The 20619-nt window shown below is 37.5% G+C and overlaps 1 protein-coding gene across 2 annotated transcripts in view; it reads left to right on the top strand.

The window, feature by feature from the left end:
• The window catches only part of LOC125668853 (sushi, von Willebrand factor type A, EGF and pentraxin domain-containing protein 1-like), a 337072-nt gene extending 322868 nt beyond the window's left edge, over nt 1-14204 (top strand). For both annotated transcript variants that reach the window (XM_056161741.1, XM_056161742.1), the window contains 7 exons: nt 136-303; nt 471-644; nt 748-903; nt 6000-6143; nt 6406-6570; nt 11040-11145; nt 11310-14204. In XM_056161741.1, coding sequence (XP_056017716.1) covers nt 136-303; nt 471-644; nt 748-903; nt 6000-6143; nt 6406-6570; nt 11040-11145; nt 11310-11655 — 1259 coding nt within the window. In that variant the 3' untranslated portion in view covers nt 11656-14204. The remainder of the gene's footprint in view (nt 1-135; nt 304-470; nt 645-747; nt 904-5999; nt 6144-6405; nt 6571-11039; nt 11146-11309) is intronic.
• Nucleotides 14205-20619: the final 6415 nt, after the last annotated feature.

Below are 20619 nucleotides of genomic sequence, written 5' to 3'. Positions count from 1 at the left end.
ATACTTCAGCGAACGAACTATTACAATTAATTTCTATAAGCATAAGGAAGACAAAATGCATACAATTCTGTATACTTTGAAAACACGAGATGAGTCCTTTAAGAGTCTCAATCTGCTGTATTTTGCTACTGTCAGGTATATGTAGCAGTGGTCAAGAATTAGATCAGTTTGGTGCTTGTGTTGATTGTGAATTGGATCAGTACCAGAAAATAGATAAACCAACATCAACAGACAAGTGTGTGATGTGTGAAGCATCCAAAGGCACAAAGCAGAAAATGTCCAACAGCTCATCGGATTGTCTTCGTAAGTTATCTTATTGATTTTACTACACACTGGACAAACTTAATGAAATCAAGAGATAAATATTTTAATAGATATATTTAAGATTGAACAGATGGGGTCTTTTTCTATACTTGTTAAAAAGTTTTTACACTAATAATATGAATGACAACTTAAATTTAACTTCACAGCTATGTGCTCAGAAGGAAATTTTCATAATGCAACATCAAATGCCTGTGAGCTATGTCCAAAAGGAACATGGAACAATGGAAATTTCACCATGAAGTTTGAGAGCTGTGTTGCCTGCCCAGTCAACATGACCACCACTGGTCCTGGAATGATATCTGCAGATAACTGTACTCTGTGTATGTATTGCATTTATCACATCTTTAACTGAATGCAATGAATGTATAGTGCATTATTTTGTGATGTGAATTACAACTGATATGTTTTATTGTGTTTGTATAGTGGACTGTAGCCCTGGGTCATACATCAGTGACATGGATTGTCTCCCTTGTGACTTTGGAACCTACCAGCCAGATCGCCACCAAACATCCTGTATTGATTGTGGAACTAATCTAAATACCAGTGCAGTAGGAGCCACAAGTCGGACAGATTGCCAGAGTATGTCACACCGCTCAGAATGTGCTCACTATTATAGATTAAAAACAAAATTAGATTTTTCATAGAATTTACATTTGTGGTGGAAGATTGACTTGTTAATCTACATTTAATTTATGATATTTTTTTGTAATACCCTGTAGGTCATGTGACCTTTTCATATAACTATGGGTCAATGCTGTAGACCACGTTTTTTTATGCTATGAGCAACAGTGTGCTCACGTGTTTGGAAAATGGTGGAATCTTTCGATTTTGATACGTTTGCCAGTGAAAATGGATTATCTTCAGCTACAATTGCCGCTCTTGAGAGTGAGGAACTGAATGCCAAGCCCGCGGACCCATCCGTACCGGATCCAATCACATCCAAGGACTTACAAAAGGATAAGGCATTGAACCAACTTCTCTGAGAGATCAGTAACGAGGGATCCTCAGCCTATGGCTTCGACGATCTATTAGCGTTCGAAAAGGACTCGAATATTAAGACTACCGGTAACATGTTAACCACCGGCAACGCAGGTAAAAAGGTACTTTTCATTAAGGATTTTATTTCAAATAATAAAATTGTTCCTAATGAACTTGACGAAAAAGATTTTTTTTCTGGGAGCGGATCTTCAGTCTTTGTGAGGTCACAGGGTGCAAAAGTGCGCCCCGAGAATATCTCAGTTGCGCAGTGGACAGGCGCCAACACGTGGATACTAGCAAAACTCATAGATCGAGACGATATTGTGTCCAAGCAAGACATCATTAACTACATGAAGTATACCGAGGAAATGGGGGATTACTTCCAGATATATACAACCCCATCTGTCATCCTGTATGATCATCGTTACAGGGAACGGCAGGCGAAAGAGAACTTTCGTTGGGGAACACCAGATTTCCATTCTGTGAACTTCTACCTCCGTCCAAATCTGCGGAATGCTAATTCAAACGCAACCATTAGCGGAAAACTAAAGCAGATTCCGAAAGATTCAAGGGGACAGAATTTGTGCCGTGATTACCAAACCGAAGATGGGTGTAAAAGGCGCCATTGCAAATACAGCCACTTGTGTGCCATAGATGGATGCCGTGAAAATCATCCGGAATATCTCCACACGATCATTGTGAAGGATTCAGGTGGACGATAGCAGACCCCCAGGATGACTGTGTGTAGCCCGTTGACGGAAAAAATCGCATCGTGGAAATCGGAACTGAAACATGACAAACATAAAGACTTCATAATATCTGGTATTCGGCAGGGTTTTCAGATTATTGACAACACTAATGTGCAACCTGAAGAAGTTGAAAACCATAAAAGTTGTTTTTCTTCCCATTCAAATCGTATTGCTACGGAGAAAACTATTTTGAAAGAAATCAATAAGGGCAATTATGTAGTAACTGGTCAGAAACCATGTATTGTTAGTGCTATAGGGTGTATCCCAAAACCTAATTCGTCAGATATTCGTTTAATTCATGATGCTTCACGCCCATATGGAAAATCTATGAATACATATGCTGTTGTTAACGAAACAACTTATGATTCTTTAGACAAAGTATGCAACCATATTAATGTTTGTGATTTTTGTGCCAAAATAGACTTGTCACAGGTTTATCGCACAGTCCCAATTTCACCTTCCAATTTTTGTGCTACAGGTTTAAAATGGAAGTTTTCAGGTTGTAAACAATTTACGTACATGTATGACACTAGGTTTTGTTTTGGAGCTGCAAAAGCTCTTAGTATTTTTCAAAATATAACAGAAAGTGTGACTAGAATGATGAAACGTAGAGGTTTTAATAGAGTTTTTGTGTACTTAGATGATTTTCTTATTGTTGAGAGTTCTAAAAACAGATGTATGGAGGCATTTGTGTGTCTTACTCAGTTATTGTACAATTTAGGTTTTACAGTAAATTGGAAAAAGGTTATCCCTCCCACACAGTCTATTGTGTTTTTGGGTGTGACAATTAACTCTGTCAAGTTTACTCTGTCTATACCATCAGATAAATTGGATGCTCTTCAAACAGAGCTAAACGACTGGACAGTCAAGACAAAAGTCACAGCAGATTATCGGGAGATTAAACTGGGCAGCCAAATTTTTACATGCCTCCCGCCCCTTCTTACGTAGACTCATAGACCTTATGTGTACACTTAAACGCCTATCACATCATGTGCGATTAACACGGTCCGTTAAAGAGGAACTCCAATGGCTTCTTACTGCAACCTATTCAATGGTACGGTAGCTTTCGTTAATAAGTCTCCGTCACCCGAATTTTCGTTTGCGTCCGATGCTTGTGAGACCGGAGGAGCTGCTTTCTTTAAGGGTGACTGGTTCACTTCCCAGAGTATGATAATGTACACATTAACCTGAAGGAGTTATTTACAGTGTTGCTTGCCGTTAAGCAATGGGGTCATCATTGGAAAAATAAACATATTACTGTATATACGGACAATCAAATGACGATGTTCTCCATCAACAAAGGTAGCATTAGAAACGATCTGGGCATGCAGTATATTCGTGATCTGTATTACATTCTTGCGATATACAACATACATATTTCTGTTAGTCACATCACTGGACGTGATTAATAGAATCCTTCATTAGTACGAGTGTGGGATAGGGAAATTCCAACGAGGGGACAAGATTCGCATTCTAGGACGAGGATTTGTCGAGTCCTAGACAGCGAATCTTGTTCCAGAGGTGGAATCTCCCTATCCCACACAAGTAAATAATGAAGGATTATTTTCCTCACATTTTACTAAATTTAGGAGCTTTGAGAAAATTCTAAATTTTTAAAATCTTCATTTGAACTTCTTAAATAGGCAGAAAGAGCATACCCGAAAATGGTTTACACTATAAGTGTAAACTAAAAAAAACGAAGGTTGTCCACCAGAAAGCTATATACATTAAAATTTAAAGATAACAATGCAAATATTTTTACTTCACCGTGTAACGTAAATCTTCACCGTGTAACGTAAATCATAGAAAATATATGACGTCACAATCAAATGACGTCGCAGCAGTGTGAGACAGAAAAATCTCACATGGGTAAAGTCGATCTCACACCGATGATAATGTGAGAAAATATTATCCCAGATGCATTATCTAGACTGCATGATGAAAAATTTGCCATCTTGGCAGCTGAATTATTGTTATCTTACGAACATTATTTGTTGTTTCCATGGTACGACCTAGGTAGCTATATGTCCTATAGTTGTGCACGTTTTATTTATCAGATGCTGTTTCCTCTCAGGCAAGACATTTGGATATTGATGTTCAGAAATACAGACGGTCGGTATTTGCAGCGTCCATGAAGGTCAATTATCGCTCCCACCTAAAATCATACCTACGATTCTGCCTGTATTTTGATTATGAACCAGTCCCTGTGAGCGTGTCGAATGTGTGTCGATATATCGCCTTCCTTGCAAGGTCGTTATCGTTTTCGAGCATTCCTGAATACTTGAACATAATTGGCATTTTGCATCTGGAGGTGGGACTTGACAATCCACTAATCAATTACCGTGTGCGTGTATTATTAAAAGGTGTCAAGAGAGCCATCGGAGTTCCCCCTAAACAGAAATTACCCATCACGCCAGAGGTTCTGTTGTCGTTTCATTCGATCTGTATTAGATTTTTCTGTGAACTTTAATGTTGCCTTGTGGGCGGCTATGTTAGTTGCGTTTTTTACATTTTTGCAAAAATCATCTTTGTTACCTCAAAGTTTTCAGAAATTCAATTGCAAGAAGCACTTGTGTTACCATTTTGTAAAATTTGTACCCGAGGGTGCTATTTGTGTGTTAAACATACTAAAACTATCCAATGCAGGGATAGGGAACTTTGTGTACCTTTACCCATGGTCAAGGATTCAGTGCTTTGTCCAGTGTCAGCTTTGAAAAATATGTTTGATAGACTGGACAAATTACATCCAAACATGCCTCTTTTTATTTATAAACAAAATAAGTCTTTTGAGTGTCTTACTTGCACTTCATTTGTTACAGCACTTAAGCAAGTGTTATCTGCATGCGGTTATGATCAGACAATGTTTTCTGGTCACTTCTTTCGTAGAGGTGGTTCTACTTTTGCTTTCAGTTGTGGTATTCCAGCAGAATACATAAAAAATACATGGTGACTGGAAATCTAACGCTTATTTGCGTTACATTGACGTTGATACCTCCTTACAATGCATGGAAATTGGCTAACATTTTGGGTGAAAAGTTATCTCGTTCTTCTTAGGCATTTGGGAGTTTTGGAGGGTTGGGCGTATGCAGTTTGTAAATGTTTGTTGCATACTTGCCTTGGATTCATTTAATAAAATTTACTCCCATGCGCCTGCTTTTTATTTGAGTCTAATTAAATGAAAGATTGACTTGTTAATCTACATTTAATTTACAAGATGTTTTTGTAACACCCTGTAGGTCATGTGACATTTCTGTATAACTATGGGTCAGTGCTGTAGACCACGTTTTTTATGCTATGAGCGACAGTGTGCTCACGTGTTTCCCGCCCTCCCTCCCATTCACTTTGTTTTAATCTTTGTATATGAGGGTTGGGCGTATGCAGTTTGTAAATGTTTGTTGCATACTTGCCTTGGATTCATTTAATAGAATTTACTCCCATGTGCCTGCTTTTTATTATACCCCCTGCAACATGCAACAAGTTGTGGGGGGGGGGGGGGGGGTATACTGGAATCGGGTTTCTCCATCTGTTTGTCCGTCCGTCCGTCTGTAGACACAATGGTTTCCAGGCTCTAAAGCATTATCCTTTCCACCTACCGTCACCATATCATACATATGGACTACCCATGGGATGAAGATGTTCCCTATTGATTTTGGGGTCAAAAGGTCAAAGGTCAAGCACACTGGACATCGAAGTAGCAATATGGTTTCTGCGCTCTAAAGCGTTATCCTTTCCACCTACAGTCACCATATCATACATATGGACTACCCATGGGATGAAGATGTTCCCTATCGATTTTGGGGTCCAAAGGTCAAGTGCACTGGACATCGAATTAGCAATTAACAACACCTTTTGGGAGATTGGGGTAAGCGAGGGGTATTCTTAGTGAACATTGCTCACAGTACCTCTTGTTTGAGTCTAATTAACTTTGTATGTTTTCACGTCTTTCAGTTTTCTGTCCCGCTGGTTTTGAAGGACAAGATAACTGTACTAACTGTCAGACAGGATTTGTCAAAAATACAGCAGGAATCAGCAAATGTTCGGAATGTACTGGCAACTATACATCAAATAAGGAGTACACAATTTGTGATGAATGTTAGTGGAGTATTTTCTTAGTACTATGAAGCAGGGATGATAAGCTAATTTTCAGTCATCTCATTTTAAAGCTTTGTTAAAGAATCAAAGTAAATATGAATTTCTTAAATGATTTGTAATTTCTATCAACAGAATTTTCAAATAGAATGTATGTGCTTTCAACAAATTTTAAAACCCGTTTATGATGTGATTTGATTGAATGCCAATTAATTTATTGATATTTATTGATCAAGAACATTTACCATTATACACATGATTTCAGTGTTTTGTGACAAGGGTTTCTACATAAACACTCATCAAAACATGTGTATGCCTTGCGATATTGGATATTACAAGAAAGACAGAGGAAACACCGCCTGCTCTAGATGTCCAGAGGGATTTTTAACAATGGATATGGCTTCTACAGCTAAAGTGGACTGCAGTGAACGTATGTCAAATTTTAGAAGTCCACTCTTTGTTTTTTCATTAACATGGTTAATTTTGGAATTCAAAACATCAAAATATGGTCAGAATTTGTTCAGACGTTGGCACATGTATATGAATTCTTTTGATATCATCATTTCATATTTGAAATGTAATTGGTATATACCTTAAAAGAAAGTGTTTTTGTTGTTCCTTTCAATTTTATATTATCCACCCTGTCAGAAGAATTATTGCATCATATTTATTATGGAGTAATTATACAATAATGTAAGAGGAAATGAGAAGATTTATGACTAGACTGAATCCAACCTCGGACTCTGCATTACTAGTCAGATGCTGTACTCACTTAGCTATCCAGGCCAGTATCCATAGCCCATATTGTTCTACATCCTTCCTTCCTTAAATCAGGAAATTTGGGACTGTATGGACTGTGGATATTGACTAGGTATCTCTATAAAACACTGCCTGAAACATGGCCAAATATGGGGAATGTACGGAAGCTGATAGGTGCCAGGGTATAGAATTAATATTCATTTAACTGGCAGCCGCCACTTATCTTATCTGTCAGCTGCCATTTAATTTATGTGGCGACCGCCACTTAATTTATACATGGCAGCTGCCAATTTCAAAAACAATTTAACTCATATTGCTGAGTGATTATTTTGAAAAGATTTAGAATAGTACACAAACACGGATCGTTTTTCAAAATGTATACAGATCTACAGTCGTCGGAGAAATTGTCTTCTACAGTTGTTGACAAGCAGAAAAGGAACCTAAAAACTTCTTATTTGCCCAAACTTCATACTCTTAAATTGGAGGGAAGGGGCTCCATTCATCAGTTCATTCATTATTACATTTTTACCATTCATTACTACCACCAAAAGAATGGGATGGGGGCCAGTCCGCCAATTAATCTTATTTCACATGTGAAAATAACATGCATGTGAAAAAAAATTAACATTGTCAAAACAGTGAATGGTCAGCACCCTGGTTCTACGTGCCTGATACGTTGGTATATTAAGTTCAATTTATTAGCACAAAACCATACGGTTTACAGGCATATACAAATGAAGATTTGCTCGTGTGCGAATCTGTCAACATTTGATATCGTGAACATTTATATAGAGTTGTAAAGAACAAGGGACGTTATTGGCCAAAATTGGCCGCGCTTCAAAAGCCGATCATATTTTGCAGGTAGAAAGGTGATAATTTCCTCGTTTCATTCATATATATCATGTACCATTTATTTGTTGCTGATATTGAGAAAATAACATTACAATATTGCATTGTTAACTCTGACGCAGTCTCCCGACGGTAGCTTTTTCGAAACAACATTATAGGATTCACAGTCCCCTGATTCTTATAGAATATTTTACTAAAAGTTACAATTCTAACTTTTCACATAAAAATACTCATTGAGATCAAAGACTATTGAAAACTGGCATGCTATGGAAAATACATTATGCATTTACATGTAAACTTTATCGTGTTCATAGACATTCTGGGAAGAATCTTGTGTTAATTAGAGTGAGGAAAATAATGCGTGTATTTGCCAAAAACTGTTGAGTAGAACGCAATCATATTTTCGAAGGCACTGTTCGATGTTCTCCTATTCAAATGAATTGTGGAAAATAAAATGGCTCTTGAATTATTTTTTTGGTCATGAATATAAACACTTTGATTAAAAACGTCGATTGAGTCGGATAAAATTACTTATACCATGTACACCAAGGACTATATAACAGGTATGCTTACATGTGTATATAATATAAATGTTACAGTATATACAAATTAAATATGTCTGCCTGCTGTGGGTATTTACAAAATATATTGAATAGAGTGTGATACTAAACGATACAAATGTTGCATGAATGGAATATTATTTTCTTGGGTACAGCAAAACACATCAAGTAATAGGCGTGTAACTTCAGATGGTATATTTTATATAGCAGATATATTTGAAAACGTAACAATAAATGCACCTGTGTTTATATCTTTACATTCTCCTAAATCAAATGTGTATGTATATATCTTGAACAGGTATCAGTTATTCTTCAAATGGACTCTGAGAAGTTGTTTGAATATTGCATAGACAAAGTGGTATAACTGCTTTTCCCAGGCACGTAGAATTGAGGGGGTGGGGGGTGCTAGAGCTTTGATATTTCATGTGAGTATTTCTTGTGACAAGACCTTTCCGTGGGTACTAAACCTTTTGACCTTGGCATTTGACCTACTTTTAAAAAATTTGACATTGGTCATAGCTTCTAAATGGTAAATATTAGAGCTTTCCATGCACATGAGCATTTCTTGTGTCAAGATCTTTCTACTGGTACCAATATATTTGTCCTTGTTATTTTGGCCATCTTTGGAATTGGCCATTATTGGGGGCTTTTGTGTTTCACGAACACATCTTGTTTAAACTAAATAGAGTACATGTATATCTTACAAATTTATGCAGAGATTTGATTTAAACATTGTAAATACATTGTTCTTAGACTGAAGTTATGCATTTCTTATCTTAAATTAGAATATTTATAGTATTAGAAAGTTTAGCTAATTTCTATTTTGTTTAAAAGTGTCTCTTTGTGTGGAGAATTTTTCAAAAACAAATTAAAAGGTTTTAATCAGAACTTTTACATACATTTTTATATTAAAGTAAAATAACATTTATGTACCTTACATTTTGATTTATTGTAAATTCATGTTTGGATATTTTCATTTTCAACATATCCATTTTGTGGTGGTGGGGGGTCATACTCTAGCAATTTTTAAACAATGTATTAAATTAAAATAAATGATACTAAAGAATTAAATTTTCTGAAAATCCTATTTATTGGTATAGCGTATATATTGAGCATTACCGGAAATATTTTAATATTTGATTGATTCATGGATTTTTTAAAGCAACATTTTCAATTAAGGAAAATTAATATGCTAGATGACCATTTGATTAGACAATTGAGGGAGTTTGTTTTAATTCATTATATAGTGTGCCCCATGGAGGTATTAGTCCCGAAAGGACAGTTCTAGTTTTATTAGTACTCAGGTGACCAATAAGGCCTTTGGCCCTCTTGTTTTTCAAATTCTCTCAAGAACCACGAGGATACACTATCTGATTGATTTGTTTGTATGTAGTTGTTTATTGTTGAACATGGTAAATTTAATATATAATCAATAACGAAGTAAAGTCCTATAAATCTACTAAAAGAAAACTTTTAGAGATTAAAAATTTCATTTATTTCTCCTAGAACAAACATCAGACTCACCGTACATCAACTGCCCAAAATTGACAAATTTTCAAAAATAAAATTTCCTCTAGAACCACACATGTGTAAGAAAAACTAAATGCATCATGATGTAGAGCAGGAAGTCATCTACCAGGATAGTGGTGCTCATCCTAGAGTGAGGCCAAACTTGGTATATAGTGTTTATGGGTAAAACACTTGAATAACATCTTCTTTAGTGCTATTGATACTAGATAGATATTTAGAAAGAACAGATAGTCCTTCACCAAAATTGTAAATTTAATGATCCCAGGGACAGGCCACAATCAATAGGAGGTGAAAGTTTTACATGTGAACATATAGGGAAAATCTTTTTAAAACCTTCTTCTCAAGAACCACCTGGCTGTAAGAGCTAGACATTAAAGTGAAAGCTTCCTGGTATATCAGATCATGGCCCAGCGAGGGTAGGATGGGGCCACATAAGGGGATCAAGGTTTTACATGCTGATATATAGGAATAGCTTCTTCTCCAGAACCATTGGGCCAATTTGAATTAAATTTGATACAAATCACCCTTAGATGAAGGAGATTCATGTTTGTTCAAATGAAGGGTCATATCCCCTTCAAAGGGGAGATAATCACAAAAATGCAAAAATAGGGTGGGGTTTTGGTTCCAGGGTGGGGCCAAAATTATCATAGTGATCATTGTTTTTATTATTTGAAAGATTTCTTTAAGTTTGCCAATACAGTATAAAAACAAAAGCATAGTTAGGAAAAGCAGAAAAGGATAAAGGTACCAAAATTGTGAATTTTGCAATAACTGGGTTTTGAATCTAGGACAGGGCCCAAATTAGTCATTATCGTGTTAATGCTACATGTATTATTAGGTCTTTTATTGGTTTAGGCACTTCCGGGGGCTTTTAAGTTTTAAGAACACATCTTGTTTTATATTGTTTCTGAATATTAGAATTTAACTACTTAGAACAGGAATTTTTTATAGATTTTATAGCCCTTGGGGTTAGTTATACTTTTTAAAGTAATATTCAGGTGACCAATAAGGCCTTTGGGCCTCTTGTTTTTCAAATTCTTTCAAGAACCACGAGGGTACACTATCTGATTGATTTGTTTGTATGTAGTTGTTTATTGTTTGAACATGGTAAATTTAATATATAATCAATAACGAAGTAAAGTCCTATAAATCTACTAAAAGAAAACTTTTAGAGATTAAAAATTTCATTGATTTCTCCTAGAACAAACATCAGACTCGCCTTACATCATTGGAGGAGCTGTAGGAGGGGTAGCTGCTGTAGTGATGATAGCCCTCATCATTGTAGGCATTATCAAATGTCTTAGAAGGTAAAAAAAAATTGTAAAATGATTTTTCAAAATACACTGTACTACTAATTGAACTGAAAAATGTACTAGGGTCCTTTATATACCTACTTCTTGAGTCATATGTTCATTGTGTTCTTAAGTTTTACATTCTGTTTCCATATAAAGTAAATATACAACAATTATAGGTCCAAAGACTCCACTTCTAAATATGAAGAAGAAGCAGTTTATACCTACATTTTGCCTTCACAAATGTATGAAATCAGCTCTAACAGAGAGTCTGTGTCCCAGTACACAAATTTGAACCCAGCGTACACGTACGATGAACTATTCAACGACTCCTACTCCCACAGAAGGCCTTCACAAATGTATGAAAACGACTCTAACAGAGGCTTTGTGTCCCAATACACAAATTTGAACCCAGCAGATAGGTACGATGAACGATTCACCGACTCCTCCCACGAAAGGCACTCGCATGATGACAATAGCAGTGCATATCAATCGCAGGAGGCTCGTGAAGTTAATGATCTTTGACATCATTTTATCATGATCTGGCTGTAAACTTTATTTTTTAAAAGAATTAATGTACATGTATTTATCATGATAACCAAGTAGTAAAAAACTGCATATAAAAACTACATATTTCCATAGTTTATGTTTCACATGGCATAAGTGATTTTCTTGATTATGAATGGATTCAGTCATATTGATAAATCACTGCTGATTTTCCCCCCAGAAATGTTTGTTTTGCTAGTAATTAGCTCACCATAGCTGAAAGCTCAAGTGAGCTAATCTGATCACCCGTTGTCTGTCCATCTTCTGTCTGTAAACTTTTCACATTTTTAATCGGGTTGCACAATGTGCAAATGGCCTATAAAATGATGAATGGCGGGTGGGTGGGCGTCCCTGTAATAGGGTACCTACTTTGTGTAATCAACTCCTCCCACACCTCTAACTTGACGTTCCTCTAACTTTGTACAGTCGTTATGGACACATTGAAGATGTGCATGAGTCTTTTTGAAAGTGATTAGACTTTTTTTTTTAAATTGACATGTAGTTGAACCTATTTTTTAAGCATGTCTTGAAAAGATTGTACCTATTTTTGTAATCAACTTTTCTTACGGCATTTATTTGACATCCTTCAGACCTTGTACAGCTGTTTGGATGGGGTCAAACTTAGTGTATAGTGTTTATATGTAAAACATTTAAACAACATCTTCTTTAGTGCAATTGATACTAAATGGATATTTAGAAGGAGTACATGTTGGTAGTCCTTCACCAAAATTGTAAATCCCCTGATCCTAGGGGTTAAGGGTTTGGTCTTGGGGTGGTGTCAAAATTATAATAGTGATTTGAAGGCCTTCTTTAAGTTTGCTGATACTGTATAAAATCTTAAATCCATACTTAGGAATAGCAGAAAAGGTGTACAATCTTGAAAATGCAAAAATAGGGTGGGTCATTTGAAAATATTCTTCTCAAGAACCGCTGAGCCAGGAAAGTTTAAATTTACATGAAAGCTTCCTGACATAGTATAGATTCAAGCTTGTTCAAATCATGCAACCCCACCCCGGGATAGGGTGGGGCCTCAATAGGGGATCAAAGTTTTTCATGCTATTTAAAAAAAATCTTTAAAAATCTTCTCCAGAACCACTGGTCCAGGAAAGTGCAAATTTACATGCATCTTGATATGTAGGAAATTTATTTAAAAATATCTCTTGAATTATTTAAGATAGCGCTTTCATATTTTGTATATGCATTTTTTTCTGATAGATCAATGGTGTGTGACCTTGACCTTGAAGTTTGACCTACTTTTAAAAAAAAAATCTTACCTGTACAATATGTCCTGATTGATATAAGGCAGATCTTTCATGTCTTGTATATATATTTCTTTCTTGAAGACCTTTTATTTCATATTGTGACCTTGAACTCAGAGTGTGATCTACTTTTATAAAATAAAATATAACCTATCAAATGCATTCACAACTATTTGAGGTGGGGCTTTCATATTTTGATTGTAGATTCTTTATGGCAAGACCTTGTACACAATGGTGTTTGATATTTTCAGCTTGAAGTTTGACCTACATTTTAAGAAAATCGTATTTAATATCTCCTGAACTAGTTAAGATAGGGCTTTCATATTTTGTATATGGCTTTTTAATGGCAAGGTGTTTTTATTTCTTGAAGCTTGACCTTGTGACCATGACCTTAAAGTTAGACCCACTTTTTAAATATCTGATCTAGTTGATACCTCCTGAAGTTTTTAAGATAAAGCTTTTATATTGTGCATATAGATTCTTTATGGTAAGACATTGATATACTTCAGTGTTTGATCTTGTGACCTTGACCTGGAAGTTTGACCTACTTTTAATAAGAATCTATCTAATATCTCTTGAACTATTTTAGATAGACTTTTCATATTCTGCATGTAGATTTCTTATGGCAAGGTCTTCATTTCATGCCATGATCTATGACCTTTTTCTTATTCAGAACAGCAAGATAATGTTAGTCATAACCAGTGGCGGATCTATACCTTACTGTGGGGGGTTTTGAGGCCCAAAGGGATGGAGGGGGTTAACCCCCTTCCATTGGGGGGGGGGGTCTGGGAAAATCTTAGAATAATTGATTTAAAATGGTGCATTTTCGACTGAAATTCTTGTTCCTTTCATTCATAGTCACCACATCCTTTATAGGTTCAGATGTGGTAAAATCAAAAGTGGGGGGGGTCCAAACCAAACCCCCCAACCCCTTAAATCCGCCACTGATAATGGTGTTGAGATATCTCTGTGTAATATGAATTTGTTTTCAGATGTTGTGATCATTTGGGGCCACAATATGGGATCAAAATTTTTCATGGGAATAAAGATTGATAAAAGAAAATATTTTAAAAATCACAACAGCTGAACCATGGCGTGGCCAAAGTGATTCGGGTGATCGATGTGACCCATAGGCCTCTTCTTTATTGTTGATAGCAACATCAGCTACGTATTTTACTTCAGTAAATTTATTTCATGTATAATTGTTCTGATGAAGATTGCCTTAAGGTCGAAACAGGCCAACCAAATAAAATTAACATTGTATCCTCATGATGTGTTAGTGATCTGTTTATTTCTGAAAGTTTATGCTTTTGGATACCCTATTGAATACTGCCACCTGATACGAACAGAGTTAAAGCTCTGAACCAACAAAAAAGTTAGTAAGATGCTAGCTGTCTGTGGTATTTTCGAATACCATCAGTATAGTATTGAGGTAAATGTTCAGAACAGTAACACCAGATGCAATATGGAAAGCCTAGGTCGCAACCCCATCGTCAAAATAGATGAACGAATAAATCATATAAGTAATTTTCATGATATTTTTGTCATATCAGTAATACTTTGGAGATGTACAAATCATGACAAATGAACGTGCATATATTTGTACATTACATACTGATTTTGACTACGGATAACTCCGTTTACCTGATCAAGACATAGGGCTCACGGCGGGTGTGACCGGTCAACAGGAAATGCTTACTCTTCCTACGCACCTGATCCCACCCCTGGTATATCCAGGGGTCTGTGTTTTTTCCCTAACTCTCTACTTTGTATTGCTTATAGGAGTTATGAGATTGATCACTGTTCGTTATCTTCACCTTTCATACTAATACGTGAAAATTATGTCATCTTTGTATGTTTCTCTCTAAAAAAAAATTAAGCAATGGATATTTTTTTTAAAAAAAATGTAGTCTCATAACGGCAACGGTGTGTGCATACAGATTGAATAACGCGCATTATGGAAATTTGTTTGCACACACCGTTGCAGTTATGAGACTACATCTTTCAAAAAATAATAATTCATTGCTTATATTTACATTTTAAAAACTTTTTTTAATGTGTTCATTTTTCATATACATCTCAAATCTCCCGCCTAATTCTTTTGGTAAGTAGCGATTAACGGAACAGCCATGGAAAGCAAAATGTGATGCCATAACTAAAAGAAAAGAGCGCAATGCTGAAAAAAATTCATTGGTCCAATTCTTGAATTGATTTTCAAGAGATATCATAAACATTCACTTATTAACAAAGTTTTACACTCTGAACTGGGTTTAAACTAGTTCATATCTATCTACAGTCTACTCCGGATATAATGAAATTCAGGGGACCGACCTGAATTGTTCATTATATCCAAAATTCAATATAACCAATGCTGAACTACACAAATATTGCTACTGGGGGATTTATTTTAACTTCAATCTAACAGATAGTGCAATATAACCGACTTCAATATAAGTGGAGTCAACTGTAATTGTAAACAGCGTAGGTATAGTCACATTTGGTGTTAGTCGGCCATATTGTGACTTCAAGAAATTGAAAGAATTGTTGAAAAATCTTGCACTTGGATTAATTTCTTGTGTGTGTTCATTGATATTAACTACATAGAGGCAAGATCAACTTACATGTATCTGGCATCGATTGAGACGGGAATGGACAACAAAGCGTTGTTTCATTCGGCACACGTGTGACCGACCACAGGAACTGCATGGTAATTCTGTCTGTAATAATAATAGTAGGGGTCTTATACCTGGTACCCATACCACCCCCTAGTAAGGTTTAATAATAATTTTATTAGTAAGTTGTATTGTATAAGACCCCTAATATTATTACAAAATCACCGGACTAATTCCTAATTTTGTATAATGTACCTGGACTGTCTTGGCCACAGAAACTTGGAACTATTTCTCTCCAGAAAGCCTGAACGTCATGGGCATTATATCCTTTAACATGCTCCAAATCTAGGCGATTCTCGCATAGTCTTATCCTTTAAGGGAGCCACATAGAAATCAACACTGTATTCTCTATTTCTTAGGCGTATACCCACGGGACCGATGATCAACCCTCTCATCCTTTCATTCTCCCCAACCTGCACAAAGGTGACATGATGCTTTATGGGCAACTTGAGGTCAAGCTCATTGTAGACCATGGTGGACAGAACACTGACCTCGGTAGCTGTGCCCGCCACTCCTTGCAGCTGCACTCCTAAATTGTCATTTTTACCATGAATCATATGGTCGGGCGTAATTGTCAAATGGTTGCAAGTAAGCCTGTAGAGCCCAGAAGCATGCTGGCAGGGCATGTCATCCGCGCATCTCCTCCTCTGCTTGGCCAAAAACAACATCCAACTCACTTTTCTCCTCTGGCTGAGAAACTTCCTGCGTCGATGCCTCCGGGCATTCTTCAACAAAAACGGAAAACGGAAATATTCATATCTAGTGATCAGTCATACAAAAACTTACTTTGTTAAACACCACTCTGATTCCACGCACAAGTACTCTGAAGTTGAAATAAAAAATATGCTAGAGTTCCTCATTGAGAATATCTTCGTGGTCTTTGGTGATCAGGTCTTCCAACAGTCTGTTGGAATTCCCATGGGCACGAATTGTGCTCCTTTGTTAGCTGACCTGTTTTTATATTCATATGAAGCAGAATTTATTCAAAAATTTCTACGTGAGAAGAAAAAATCTCTCGCTGTGACCTTCAATTCGACTTTTAGATATATCGATGACGTTTTGTCTATTAACAATGATAGCTTTCATTCATATGTCAATTTGATATATCCCTGTGAGCTGGAAATAAAGGACACCACAGAGTCGTCCACTTCTGCTTCATACTTAGATATTTTATTGAAAGTAGACATTAACGGCAAACTAACAACTCAACTGTATGACAAACGGAATGATTTCAGCTTCTCCATCGTCAACTTCCCACATTTATGTAGCAATATTCCATTATCACCTGCATATGGTGTTTATATATCTCAACTGATTCGATATGCAAGAGCTTGTTCTGGGTATAGTCAGTTTTTAAATCGAGGTAAGCTACTGACAAACAAGTTGATGGTACAGGGATTTCAACAGTCTCGATTGAAGTCAGCAATTCGCAAATTCTATGGTCGTTATAACGATCTAGTTCGTCAATACAACCTCGCATTGGGTCAAATGCTGTCTGACGTGTTTCATACCGATTGTTAAGCCGTTCTTGGCACACTGATTTTGACTGCGGATAACTCCGTTTACCTGATCAGGATATGGGGCTCACGGCGGGTGTGACCGGTCAACAGGGGATGCTTACTCCTCCTAGGCACCTGATCCCACCTCTGGTGTGTCCAGGGGTCCGTGTTTGCCCAACTATCTATTTTGTATTGCTTGTAGGAGTTATGAGATTGATCACTGTTCGTTATCTTCACCTTGCACGTCTCATCCACGTTCTCCTCCTGAATAGATGAGTCCTCATGATCTTGTGAATCCTGTAGGTTCATTGCACCAAACCCTTTCAGCTCTGACACTGCAATATCCTTGGGGAATTCAAACCCGTCTGGGACATATGACTCATCCATGGAGAAGGCCTCAAACTTCTTCTCTTCCCATCCGATAATCTAGTACTCAAGATCCCTCCTCTGATGCCTCCTGGAACTGGAATCGGAACCTGCCCTTCTTTAAACGACGCGCACAAGAGAGTGCGTGGTTTTCCCTTTTCCCCCGATGACTCGTCGAATGAGCGTTTCTCTGCTTTGTCAGTGTCCATCCCCATGGATAGGCCCCTCTTTAGCCAACGGTGTATGGATCGTCGCTTCCCGACCTTGAGGCTCAAGTGTTCGTTGGTGGGATTCGGAATTCTCCTTAGGCTTCACCGTTGCCTATTGCCTTCTGGGTGCATCCTTTCAAATGAACTCCGGACAATCCCTCTTGAAATATCCAATAGCCCCACACTTGAAACACCCTAGGGTTTCCGTTCATGCTCCTGCTGTGATGAGAGGTGCATCTGTGAGGAAGAGGTCTGCCCCTGCATTTCTTCAATTCTCAGACATAGGTCCCTTAAATCCTTCTTCAATGGTGGTGTTCCCACCGGTTGCTGGACCACCATCCTTACTTCCTTCATGGATTTAAATTGACTTGGTTTACCGGGAATGCTGGTAGTACTGCATCCTGTCCATAGCTTCCTCCACAGTCTTGGATCTACCATCCAGGGTGTACAAACCTACATCTCAACTACAAAACAGTCGAATAATGACATGTGCAGGCACAGATGGGAAAGCATATATCGCTAAGGGGAGGACCCGGTCTGCCCACTGGTGCAGCGATTCTCCCACATTCTAAGAAACTGACTGGGAATTCATCTGGGGTGTGCACTGATGATCCGAAGCGCTCGAAATGTCTCAAGATCTAAGCCAGTGAGGGGTTATCGTCCATCTCCAACAACAAGGTGTAATAGTCGCTCGCAGTGTCGTGTAAGGAGAAGTAGAATTGGTTGTGATGCTCCATATCTGTCCATTATTGGCTGTAAGCAAGCCGAACAATCTTGTGCAAGAATTCCAAGCAGACTTCACATCATACCGCAGACCCGTGTACCATCGCGTGTTCTCCTGTACAAAAGTATTGGGGGAAGGGGATGTGGGGCACTAGGGCTAGTCACTGGATGTCATGCTCAGAGAATGGCGTATGTGATTCTGGTTCACCTACCTGGGGCCAACGTTGGCTACTCTATCTCCCCCTACAAACAATGGTGCGTGGCTGTGACTGAAAATGAGCAGAAGGCCCCTGCTGCTGATAGGGGACGGTTATGGCAACGATGTGGTGCATATGTGTGCTCGCATAGCCACCAACCATGGGGGATACCAAGGATTAGGCGTACTGGGCACTCCCCCAGAACTGAAGTCAATGAAATGGGATGTGTAGGTTTTGCGACGCTGTACTGCATGGTAAATGGCCATAGGGCCCTGTGAGGAGATCGGGACAATGGAGGAACTACGGCGCCTGGTGAGTTCCAGTTGGGGTAACTCCCGGATCCAAAAATAGGGCAACTAGGAATACGGCCCTGGTGTAGGGAAATTGTGGTGCTGACTAGTTTTATACATTAATTTAGAGATCTACAGACTGTTAAATTTCTCGAGTTTGTTCTTTGTGTAAAGTTATTCTAAAACATCGTTTTACTCATTCGTTAGAATTTTTACTTTGTGTAAAGCGACATAACATTGTGCTCTGTTTAGTTGTGATAGTAAAGCTTTATCGGAACTTGGTTTTGTATGCCTATCTAAACATGATTAAAGAACTAATAAATACATAGACTTTGAAATCTTTTTATTAATACAAAATAAGGTTCTTTATTTTGAAATCGAATTAACTACCTGACAAATATGAAGGAAAACATGTCAAAACAATATGATCTTGTTGGTGTGGATTTCCGAATACTGTAAAATATGAACCATATCGGCGGACCTTCAATATCCGAATTTCGAACTCTCGATTTCTCGGAGTTTTTCAAGGTCCCTTGAACTTCGAGTTATCGAAAGTCACCTGTAGATTCATGTTTGAATCTTTTTAAAAAATGTCAACCGTAACATGCACAAGCAACTAACATGTAGCTCAAATGAGAGATTACACATGAATTATGAATTCAATTGATATCAGTGATTTTTACTGAAACGATGAAGGCATTTTATTATTGGATCTTTCTGAGCAATAAATGGTGCTGTACCTGAAGATAAGATGCATATTGATGAAAGGTGAAGATAAAGAACAGTGATCAATCTCATAACTCCTATAAGCAATACAAAATAGAGTTGGGCAAACACGAACCTCTGGATATATCAGAGGTGGGATCAGGTGCCTAGAAGGAATAAGCATCCTCTGTCCACTGGTCACAACCGCCGTGAGCCCTATATCTTGATCATATTGATTGCATATTGTTTAACATCCCACTCGAGAATTTTTCACTCGTATGAAGCCGGTGAAGGGCTACAAGATTTAGGTCTATGCTCGGCGTTTACAGCCTTTGAGCAGGGAGGGATCTTTATCGTGTCACACCTGCTGTAACACGGGGCCTCGGTTTTTACGGTCTCATTCGAAGGATCGACCCATTTAGTCGGCTCTTGTGACAAGTTAGGGTTACTGAGGGCCTATTCCAACCCGGATCCCCACGGGACAAAATTTATATAAGAAAAGCTACATGATGTGGGATCTTTCATGATTTCAAAATTAATCATTTTATCATCTTTTAATCCTTTTAAAACTATATTGTATTAAATAAAACCATTTATGTACATTAGCTTACCTGCTGAGTTATTAGTATTACCTTCTAACAAAGGAATCAACGAAAGAAATCTTTTGATAATTGTAAAGATAAATGTTCAATGATAAGAAAAACACTTTCTCCATCATAATAACCATCTCCTAAGTCACTTTTACATGTACATATACTATATATGTACAATTACTCCTGTTGCGGTCAGCCGGGTTCGATCGCCGGTGGTCAGATTGCTCAGTTGGTAGAACACCTGACTTGAGATTCAGGGGACACGTGTTCGAATTCCATCTAGTCCGTTGCATTTTCTCCTTTCCTGTTACATTTGTTGTTGTAGACCAGCCCTTGTAGAAATGACAGGTGAAAATGCCTGCTAGGGGATAAAGAACCTGGGTTGATGTCTTCAGGTGTGAAGATATCTAAGAAGAGGATATGTAGCGGT

The sequence above is a fragment of the Ostrea edulis genome, chromosome 4, assembly GCF_947568905.1.
Source record: "Ostrea edulis chromosome 4, xbOstEdul1.1, whole genome shotgun sequence".
Classification (NCBI taxonomy): Eukaryota; Metazoa; Mollusca; class Bivalvia; order Ostreida; family Ostreidae; genus Ostrea; species Ostrea edulis.
The sequence above is the reverse complement of the archived record's forward strand: the minus strand, read 5'-3'. Positions and strand labels throughout refer to the sequence as shown.